Raw genomic sequence first — 10,973 nt, forward strand, 5'->3', positions numbered from 1 at the left:
AAAAACTGTATAAAAAACATAATTACAGAAAGAAAATTATTAAAAAAACACACACTTGACATTACACTGAAACTTTGGGTGTGTGTCATGGTACATTCATTTTGATGTTAGTTAGATTTTACCAGCCAGTAATGTTTTTTAGTTTTAAATTAAATTCATGCATACTTTTTAATTTTACACCTGCCAAAAAACTTTTTTGATAATTTGTTCTGCTAAGCCGTCAAGTAGGTACATTAATCAAATAGGTAGGTAATAGGCATATTTTAAAGCATAACAGAAAAAGTATGTAGTAACAATGCAATTTTTCTATTTTACTAATGCCTTTAAATAGAATTTAACTGCAGGAATATATACAAAAGTACATAAAATCAAAATAAATCATTATTACCTCTCATGTCCTGCATTTCCATGGTACTGATCACACTTTGTCTGTACTTCCTGCCTTTCATTTCCATAGATTCATCCAGGATTGAATTATCAAAATGATCTGTCATCATAGTCATTCTCCTATAAATACTCAAAGATCTCTCCCACTTTTTGCCTGGCTGTAGAACTATAACAGGCTTTGATTCTCCTTCAGTATTAAAACATTCTAAACTTTGATTTATATCAGGTTTATGGAATATTCTAGAAGATTTTCTGGTTGTAATTGTAGATATTCTCTCATTAGAAGTAGAGGGTTTATTATTAGCAACATCTTCATTGCAATTATGACCACCGTTGTATGTACTTTTATGACTTTTTCGATATGTATCTGGATTTTCATACTGAGTACCCCTTCTTGACAATCTTGCACTCTTTCTTGTTGTTATAGATATTTTTTTATTCCGTGAATCTGCCATTTTACGACCAGTATCTGGTACAGTATAAAGTGTCACATCATTTTCATTTTCACTGCTCTCTGATACTGATGAAACAATATTTATAACACCTTCATTATTATCTGAATAATTATTATCTGTAGCACCTTGCAATACATCAGTACTTTCATTAGAAATGAGTAGATCATCTGAATCAGTATATGGTGCGGGATTATCACTAGTAGTGAGTGATGCATCATCAATGTTTGAGTTTTCAGGATCTGTAGTACGTTTTGGACATGTTTTCTCATGTTCGCGAAATTTCTTACTACTCCTACGTTTGAGTGATTTCCTTTGCCCAGTAACACCATTTTCAACATCTTCTGTAGTTGTAGGTAATGCATAAAGTGTTACTTCTTTCGAGTCATCGTCTGAATCTGTATTTAAAGAATTATCTACATTTATATTACTTTTACTATACCTTCTTCTTCTTCTTTTTATAGAACTTGTTCTTCTTACACCATGTGTTGCATTAACTTCGCTAGAATTTAAAACTTCTGTATAGTTACTTTGATTTGGATCAGTCTTCTGTAGTGTTAATCTTTTGTTATTGCTTACTACAGTTTTTCTAATTCATAACTTCCACTACCATCAGAGTTATTAAAAAATACTGTAGATCTGCCAGCTACGTGATTCCTCCTTCTTGTAGTGACAAAACTTACAAATTGCTCTTCATTATAACTGCTTGAAGCAGCATCATGACAAGTAGTACCATCTTCACTAGTAGAAACATCAGCAGTATCGCAGGAGCTTATTTCGTCAGTGAATTCAGTACTTACATCAGATCTATTAGAAACACTGTTCAGAGTATCTTCCATAGTGTTATGCTTGCAGCTTCCATCAGACATTGCACCCTCCTCTGTGTTTTTAGAATCTTGAAGATTGTTTGCAATTCCATCATAATATTTGAGGAATAATGAATCTGACATTCTTTCCATTACAACTATGGGTTCTTTGGGTACTACTTTTTCTTGAGATTCAGAGCTAGGTTCACTGTCACATGTATCATACAAGGATTCTTTGTCATCGCTATCAATATCACACATAATTTTACTATTATCATCACTATCAGTCTCCTTTACAGCTGAATGTACACTATGGCTAGATGTTTCAATAGATTGACTATAATTAAATTTAGATTGATTCAGATCTTCCATATGTGGCTGCATCAAATTATCACACATTTGTACTTTATTTCTCTTTTCAAATAATTCATCAGCTTCAATACTTGTAAAGCCCATAAATGACTCTATTTCAGTGGCTTGAAAGGAACTTATTACATTTTCAGGTACAATATTACTATTAGTTATAACTGTAGCTTTTTTATCTACATTTTCATTTTGTACACTTGGTACACCTCTATCTATATTATGTTTAGTTTTTTTAATACACTGACTATCTTTAAAATTACACTCATTCAATTCTTCATTATTTGACTGCATGAAATTATTACATATCATTTTTAGTTTATTTCTCTCATTAATTAAATCATCAACCTCATTACTTGTGTAGCCCAAAAATGGCTCAATTTCTGTGGAGTGCAAGGAATTTATTATGTTTTCAGGTACTACATTACTACCACTTAATACTGTAGCTATTTCATCTATATTTTCATTTTGTACTCTTTGTTCTTGTATTACATGCTCTTTTAGATCTATTTCTTGATCTTCATTAATTTCTGTTGATTTGTTAATTGTTACACCATTGACTTCATTTCCAAGTGGGTATATAACTGGTGGCTCTACAGCTTTTTTCGAATCATTACTTTTGCAAATAAATACAACACTATCATTACAGTCAGATATGTGACTGATATCAATATTAGGACTATTTGGATTACTTGCTACTACAGGGGAAAATTTATATATAGATTGTCCCCTGTATTTCTCTTTAAATGGAGTACTACATAGAGGTGAATTCTGTAATATTGGTGATTGGATATTCTTTGTTAATCTTAAAAATCTTGGGGTTTTAGATACTTCATTGGATGTTTGTCTCAAATTATTGAGTATAGACAAGTTTTTCACTATATTATTTATAGATTCATCATTATACTTCGGGCTTGCACTGTGCTCTTTCTCAACAAGTAATTTATGTGATTTGATATCCATAGCATTGTGGGTTGTGTTTGATAAATCTGAGTTTTCTTTTTCTGAATCTGAAAAAAAAAAAAAACATATCAACATGCTTTAAAAGTTATTCTGTTATTTCAAATATATTAAATAGTAACAATAAATAGATACAAAAGTCAAACTCATAATTCATACTCCTCGAAAACAAATGTTTTCTATAATGCTTCAAAGTTATACAGAAATTATGACACAAGGGACTTCTATTCTTACCACCATTGAGATACTTAAAAAAAATACTTGCAGCATACACAATGTTATATCCTACTGCTCAAAGTTCAAAAATAACATGGAGAATATAATCATAAAACACACCTGTGCTATCACTGTTTCTATAGTTTCTTTTCTTCAGATGTTTTTTTCTAGCATAAGTTATTGCTGACCTGGAAAGAAAATATTTTCTTGTAGTCATATGTTGTTATCATAAAAAATCTTATTTATCAACAAATGATCAAAATACATGCTACTTATCAAAGAAATAAGCAAACTAAACAAGTTTCATTTTTAAATGCAGTTTATTTTATTTCAGTTGCAATTTACTTAGATGAAGTGTGAGGCATATTTTCAAATGATTTTAAAGATAATTTGCTTATTTATAGAGTACAGAATACAGTAATGATGTGACTTACCTTCTTGGTGGGAGATGTTTCTCATAGGAATCAGTCTTATCTGTTTCTATTTGCTTTTCAGGTGCTGGGGATGAATTAAGAAGCATGTCGAAGGGATCTAAACCTTTATTCACACGTATAGACTTGTCAGGAGTTAGAAATACAGAATGAGACACGCTTTCTCTACGCGGTGGCTCCGTTTCCTTCACTATACGTTTTACGTATTTTCTCTTGCGAACTCTGTTAGAAGCCGCTCCATAATGTGTTGAGGAGCCAACACAGGATAGTTCCCGCTTAGTTTGCTTAATGTTTTGTATATAAAACGCATCAAAAGCGGAACTTTTCTCTTCTAAGTTTAGCAACACATCTCTATGGTCTAGGCCGCCGCCGGCGTCTTTTTTAGACTTATATGTACGTCTCATTGTTTAAGAAACCGTAGTATTCATGTAAACACAGGTATTAGGATGAATTTTAAAATAAATTAAGTGCAATTTTTCAATTCAATTCAATTTTTAAATTGTGGCTCCATCGTTGGCAGACGATGATTTTGCCAATGTCAAAGTTGAAAGTCAAGTGCAATTTTTCAAACTTTACGAAAATCACAACAGTCAAACTTGTCAGTGCTTGTCAGTCATAAAAACAATTGACAGTTGACAGTTGTCAAGGACAAAACCATATTCGTTCAAAAACCATTTCTAACTCAATTTATTAGAAAGCGTGTTAGAATCTCAAAGTTAAAATACAATGTCAGTACAAGAAAGTAGTTCCATTATATTATACTATTTATATTTCTGGCCGTGCGAATAAATAGCGACCCTATAAAATGTTACGTAACAATTATCATCTTTTCAAATAAATCAAATAAAATTATAGTTATTGCACAATCGCTGGCTTTGTGTTTTTTGTTTTTGCTCAAAATTTATAATTCCAACCACTTGACTGTCTTTTTGAGAAAAAAAAATTAATAATCCATGTATTATTGTCTTTTCTAAAATAATATGAAGACTTGGCTTAGGCCTTATCGTACTGAATCTCATTGAAAGCACTATTAATGACGAGGCTGTATGGGCTAGAACGCTTTGCCTTCCCAATAATAAAAGAAAAATCAAAATAAAAATGTCTTTTCTAATTTGTACCTTCCAAAGGCTGTATGGCTAAGAGCCTTTGCCTTCTCCTTAAGGAGTAAACCAAACCAAAAAAAAAAAATTGTACCTTCCAACGTGAACATTTTAGTTTTTCCAAGGTCAAAAAAAAAATAACATAGGACCTTGTAATGGTAAGCCAGCGAAATGTGATAAAGCACAGTCATATAAGTGATAGGGTTATAACTTATTGATGATTGTGATAATATACTCATCCTGCAACTGACCTGTATAATATTAATAGTAGGTTTCATGTCCAATGAAAGACTATAATATCTGAAGAATTTATATTTTAAAAATACATTTCCTGTAGTTATAAGATGATACATTATAGCAGACTACACTAACATTAGGTACCACATAAAATATCTCTGTAAACATATATGATCAATAAATCACCACTAAGTTAGGCAAAGATCATGAATCTTTGGCTGTATTCCTTTTTTATGTGCCTCTAGACTACCCTTGTGGGATTAAGCTTAAAGATTCAACTTGCAGACATATTTTGAACAATTAATTTAATTTTAGGCCACATTTAACTATTTAGAACATTGTGTAACATTGAAAACAGCTTGTTGGATTTTTAGAAGATATTTACAATGCATATGAATTATTGTATGACTACATTCATATACAAAAATCTTTGTGACCAGCACATTACTGCCAATGAAGCTTACTTAAGTATCTGATTCAGGAGTCTAGATTCTAGAATGAAAATTACATCTAATCAACATGTGTGATACAGAGGTATAATAATTACATAATTTAAAAGTCATAAATGTATTAGTGGCCAGCACTTTTGTCTTTTCTACATGTAATAGTTGCGTTAGAAAAAAACCTTTGAGTACAAGCCATACAAAAAATTTTGTAATTTGTCAGAAAACTAAACATTGTTTTTCTTAATAATGTAATAATATTTTTATGAAACTATAGACACACTAGTGCAAAAAATCTCGAAAGTTTCGCATATATTGGTTGTTTTAGGAACAAATAAAAAAGTAGGTACTTTCGAGATCAATACCAATGTGGATGTAACAATAACCGATACCACATATTAACACAATAGATATCTTATAAAATTAATCTTAAAAAATAAATAACAATATTTCTCACTTTTGGTTTTAAAAATGCAGGGATATTGCAGATTTTCTTTTGCTTATGATTATATGACCACAACTAGAATGCGCACAGGGTTCTCATAACCCACAGCCTTATGAAACAGTCTTATTACCAGGAAACAATTGAACTGCTTTACTATTTTATAATGTATCATTTATATAATATTTTCAAAATGGTAAAGAAGTTCAGTAGCCTGGATATTATAATTTTGCCTGAATGTTGTAAATCATCTTAAATTTTTCCTAAATAAATTGCCTTTTGGCACCAACTTTTTAATGTAAGCAAACCGATTATAAAAAAAATCAAAACCAAAAGTGAGATATCAAAAGGAATGGCTTTAATTCTGTAACAAAATGTTAATATTGTAATTAAACTAATAAAAAAATAACACAAGTTGTTTAAATTGTAATCAATAATATCCAATGTGAATATGAGTAATGTATAATTGTAAATATTATTTGTTTGTTTTCTTTTACACATTGCCTAACTAAAAAAAAAATTGTCCATATACCTAATTAAATTTACGCCTAATCGGAAGCGCCAATGTTAGGAAAGAAAAAAAAAAGCGCCAATGCTTGCAATTTTTTAGTTTTTTTTTATTTTTACATATTATATTTCATAAGCTCATATTGATTTTTGATCATTTAAAACAAAAAATAGTGGCGCTAAAAGCATTTTTTTTAAGTACAGGTTGATACAAAATCACATCAAATTTTGTTTATAAGAAAACTCACAAATGGAATAATAATTACAAGAAAAGCTTAACAATGGACATTTTTTATGGCTCTCTATATTTATTGCACATTCACAACAATACAATGTAAATATCACGTTCTGACATCGCGTTAGTCGACACTTAAGGTAACTGTGATGTAAAGTAACAAACAAAATTAATTACGATGATAAAAATAGTTACAACCAAATCAATAAATCTAGCAAATCGGTACATTATTTAATTAATTTTATGGAGGAAGTAGTCAAAACTTATTGATTTTTCATGACATAATCAATAATCATTTATATATACAAATAATATTTCACTATAAAGAATCATAATATTAGGAAAGGAATTTATTAAATTCTATTAACAAAATATCATTGACGAACCAATGAGCATATCTTTTCCTTTATATAAATGGTATTTTTAACATTTAGAAAATGTTGCCAAAACTAAAATACTATTTTTTTAGGGAGAAAAAATCAAAACTCTCACGACACCTATAATTAGACAAACATGATGTCAGATAAACAGCAATTATGTATGAGCATTTACACCACTACAGCAAACATTATAATTACAGATTACATTATACACTTAAATTAGAGAATGTTAATTCAATTACAGTCCATTTTGTGTCTTTTATTTAAAGGTTATTTTGTAAATAATTATCAGTAAGCATTTTTCTCATATTGAATGATAACTTTATCTTCAGAGGGAGTAAAGATATAAAATAAATATTTTTCTCATGTAGGATGTGGACTTAAACATTGTATTTGATGTGTCCTGCAATTGTCATGAACATAAAAAGTTTTTTGTTAGTATAGTAGTAGTTGGCTATCATAGTCAAATTGATAAGAAAGAAAAGCTAATAAACAGATATTTTTTAAGTCACCTAATTAATTTTATTTTAGAGTTAATTTTAAAACACATATTTCCTTTATAAAAACAATTATTAAACAAAAACACATTACGTATCTTAAACAGATCCTAAACATTGCAACACAAATGGCCTGTAATCTTTGTGCAGATATTGAGTAATAAAAATATCACATGAATTTAAATAAATTTTGATGTCTTACTTTAAGAGAACACATCTATTGGTCTCGGTGACACCGTCGCTAAGTGTGCGGGACTCGCCAATGGATCGCCTGAAGGAGATTCATTTTTCTTCGCTTCGATCGTCGCTTGTTTTACAGCCTCTTTGTATGGTCCGCGTTTTTTCTTGTTGAATCGAATCTGGAAATTAATTTTGTTTGTATATATTAGTCTTTGTATTATATAAATTAATGTTACTGATATTAAGCTCACATTCTTTAAACCACTCTGTACATTTGTAGCCTATAATATATACTACCCCTAACAATAAGATATTCTGCAGTTGTAGCATTTTAATATGAGCATAGATTGTGGCAACATTATCACAATAAAAGCCAACTTCTCAGTTGCATAGCTGGCTCCCTAAGCCTCCTATCACTCCAAGTGTTTGACAATAATAGCTACAGAAAATTGCCACCTATCAGGCCAATAAAGTTAAATAAATTCTTCTGTACAGAAGTTCATCAGCTTATTTTTGAGACACAGATTGTTGGTGTTTAGGTACATTTACATGTAACCAGCCTTAACACTTCAGTATAAAGCTTGTGGGTGGGTTCATTCTAGCTACATGCTATACATACTGCTGGATTAAAATTCGTATTAACTATAAAACAGCAATGTTTGAAGGTGGAACTGAGCTTAATACTGTATGTAATACTTTATTATTCAACCACCATGCCTGATATGGCAATAGGCTCGCCGCCAATTACTTGATGGGATAGATTACACTGTAGAACATGGACCCACCAGTTCTGCCTATGCCTATCCATTCTAAAAGGTGTGACTGTGTGTGTATCCAACTCCACTTAGATAAATAGATATAAGACATTTTGCAATATTATAGATTGTTTTATCTGCATTATTTTTTTTTATCATTATTAATTATTTAGAAATTGCAAACTACTGTTAAAAAAATTGTTTATTTGCTCAATAAATTGTGACCGATAAAGTTGCACTCATTGATCAAGACTACAGCATACTAAATTTACCAATTTTATTGTTCATTTGAGTATTTACCAATAGCAAAGGGTCCATATAATCTGATTCCTGTCTGCTTCCCTTTCGTAATTTATGTAATATTTAATTATAATTAGAATGATTTGCAAACCATATTTATGTATATTTGTACCTTTATGTAGTGTTGTGTTCCCTTTCAGAAAATTTTTCCCTTCACCATGGATACTTACAATATCAATCATTAATTAATGCTTACAATATCATAATAACTTAAAATGTTTACCACAATTACCACTAAAGATATCAAAACAAGTTTTATGACACATCATTTCAAAGAATTCTAGATTTTCCTTATACAATGAATTTTTATACTTTATAATATTGTGTTGTTAGTAAAAAGTTATGACACACTGATTAATGAGGCTTTTACATTAAATTGTTTTTTAATTTCAAACCTTCATAATTAATTAAATCTTGTGATGACAGCCACATAACAGGAAATTACACTGTTATGCAATATTATTTTAACAAACTTTCCTTTTCTAATGTCAAATGAGAATATGTTTAACAGATATTATATACTTTCCTTAAACTTTGTTAATCTATAGACAAAATACTATCACACCTAGACCTTACAAAAGCAGCCATGTGGCATTTTTTCTTTAATATAAAGTTGTTTACTATCTTTGTGAATAACCAGAATAATAGTTATTTATAAGTTGAAGATGTAAATCACAATAAAAATAAAACAGATGTGGAAAAATATGTGTAATTCAATAATTTACCTTATAATCTTCCAAAAATGGGCTCAAGCTGTCACAGGGCATCAGAGATGATGTTGTTGAAGCGTACCATGCCACATGAGCACTAGATGATGACGAGACACTCAGTACCCTGCCTGGCCACCATGGGAATCCCACAACTTTCCCCCACACTATGTCACCTGGAGATACTCTGAGTAACCTGCCTCCTCCTCCTTCGGTGCCATTTGGGGGGAAGTCTGGCACCAGGTCACCCTCCCACTCATCTGAACCACTCTCTATGACATCATTCTCACTGCGTTTCTCATATGAATTACTACTCAACCTTCTCAGACTAATTGACAACTTCTGTTTCATACAATGTTCTTTGATATCACTAAAATAATCTATGGATTCACTTTCTGTACATTTACTTGTGTTTTCATCTCTCTTTTCTGGGCTTTGTACTTCTTTTTGTGCTTTACTCGGTGTTTGTGTTTCTTTTCTAAGGGGTCGAGACTAGGTGGGCTATTTGCAACATTGTTTCTTGGTGACAAAGCACCTATATGTTTTGGTGACTGGCCAGTCTTAGGTGCTTCTTTTCGGGCTTGTTTCTTGGCTTTTTTGAGAGCCTTTTTAGCAGCTTTTGAGTCTGTCTTAGACATGTCACATGAAACGCCAGAATCCTCATTATAGTCACCAGTAATTGGAGGTATTTTAACAACAGTACCTTCGCCTTCACCAAAGCATATCTTAAGTGTTCTGGCACTAGAAAACATTGAACTGAAAGACATTTCATTTTCGTCTTTTGTGTGTTGCCCTTCAATATCGGAAACGCTGACAAATGCCATCTCCTGCGTGGCCTGCTCACTATCACTAGTCTTAATAGATTTTATTGACTTTTCACTAGCCTTGTTTGTCCTCGATGAGGTTTTAGTCGCGCTCGTGATCTCATCGGGCTGCAGTCTAGATAGCTTGGGAATGAGCATGCCGCCCATGAGGTACTTCTTCTCAGCGCTCGATGACTCAGACTCGTGTTGACCATCGTCGTCATCGCCATACTTACGTTTTTTTGATACGTCTACATTTTCACTGTTATCGTTACAAATGCCATTGCAATTCGAACACAGGACCTTTCTAGGCCGCAATCTTACAGTCATCTTCTGCCGTGGCTGTGGCTTTCCTTTCGCAGCTGTTTTCTTCGATTTCTCTGCGTTTTCACGAGCATATTGAGGCTCTTGGTAGGTGTACCTCTGACTAACTGAATGTAATTTATCTTTGTCATCGGTGGGTTCAGACTGTTTAGAGAAGGCTGGATGGAGACTATACACCCCAAAAGGCAAGTTACTGCAAAAATACGGACACATAAACGTATTTTTAAGAAAATATGACCAATAATCGATAAAACACCTATTGTCGTGTATGGTTTACCTACCCTTTATTGGAGTCTAGAAGAACACCTTGGAATTTTTTATCTTCGGTACAATAAGACACAACTATTAAATCTGCTAAAGCTTCTTCAACATTCACTAAAATCTGAGAATTCTTTTGAATCGTCATATCGGCTGTTGCAGCGACAGCCGCCATATTTTAGTTAATCAA

The 10,973-nt window shown here is 31.6% G+C and overlaps 2 protein-coding genes across 2 annotated transcripts in view; both read right to left on the reverse strand.

The window, feature by feature from the left end:
• Positions 1 to 4,237, reverse strand: part of LOC115442041 — a 36,490-nt gene extending 32,253 nt beyond the window's left edge. Inside the window, 5 exon segments of the mRNA XM_030166997.2 lie at positions 389 to 1,424; positions 1,427 to 3,018; positions 3,305 to 3,372; positions 3,619 to 4,089; positions 4,178 to 4,237. Coding sequence (XP_030022857.2) covers positions 389 to 1,424; positions 1,427 to 3,018; positions 3,305 to 3,372; positions 3,619 to 4,019 — 3,097 coding nt within the window. The 5' untranslated portion in view covers positions 4,020 to 4,089; positions 4,178 to 4,237.
• A 774-nt stretch (positions 4,238 to 5,011) lies between these two features.
• LOC115442054 (PWWP domain-containing protein 2A) lies at positions 5,012 to 10,961 on the reverse strand. Its single transcript, XM_030167013.2, is given in 4 exon segments — positions 5,012 to 7,815; positions 9,417 to 9,832; positions 9,835 to 10,718; positions 10,807 to 10,961. Coding segments are annotated over 4 exon segments (1,608 nt in total). The 5' UTR covers positions 10,959 to 10,961; the 3' UTR covers positions 5,012 to 7,659.
• Positions 10,962 to 10,973: the final 12 nt, after the last annotated feature.

This window comes from Manduca sexta, chromosome 19 (genome assembly GCF_014839805.1).
Source record: "Manduca sexta isolate Smith_Timp_Sample1 chromosome 19, JHU_Msex_v1.0, whole genome shotgun sequence".
Lineage (NCBI taxonomy): Eukaryota > Metazoa > Arthropoda > Insecta > Lepidoptera > Sphingidae > Manduca > Manduca sexta.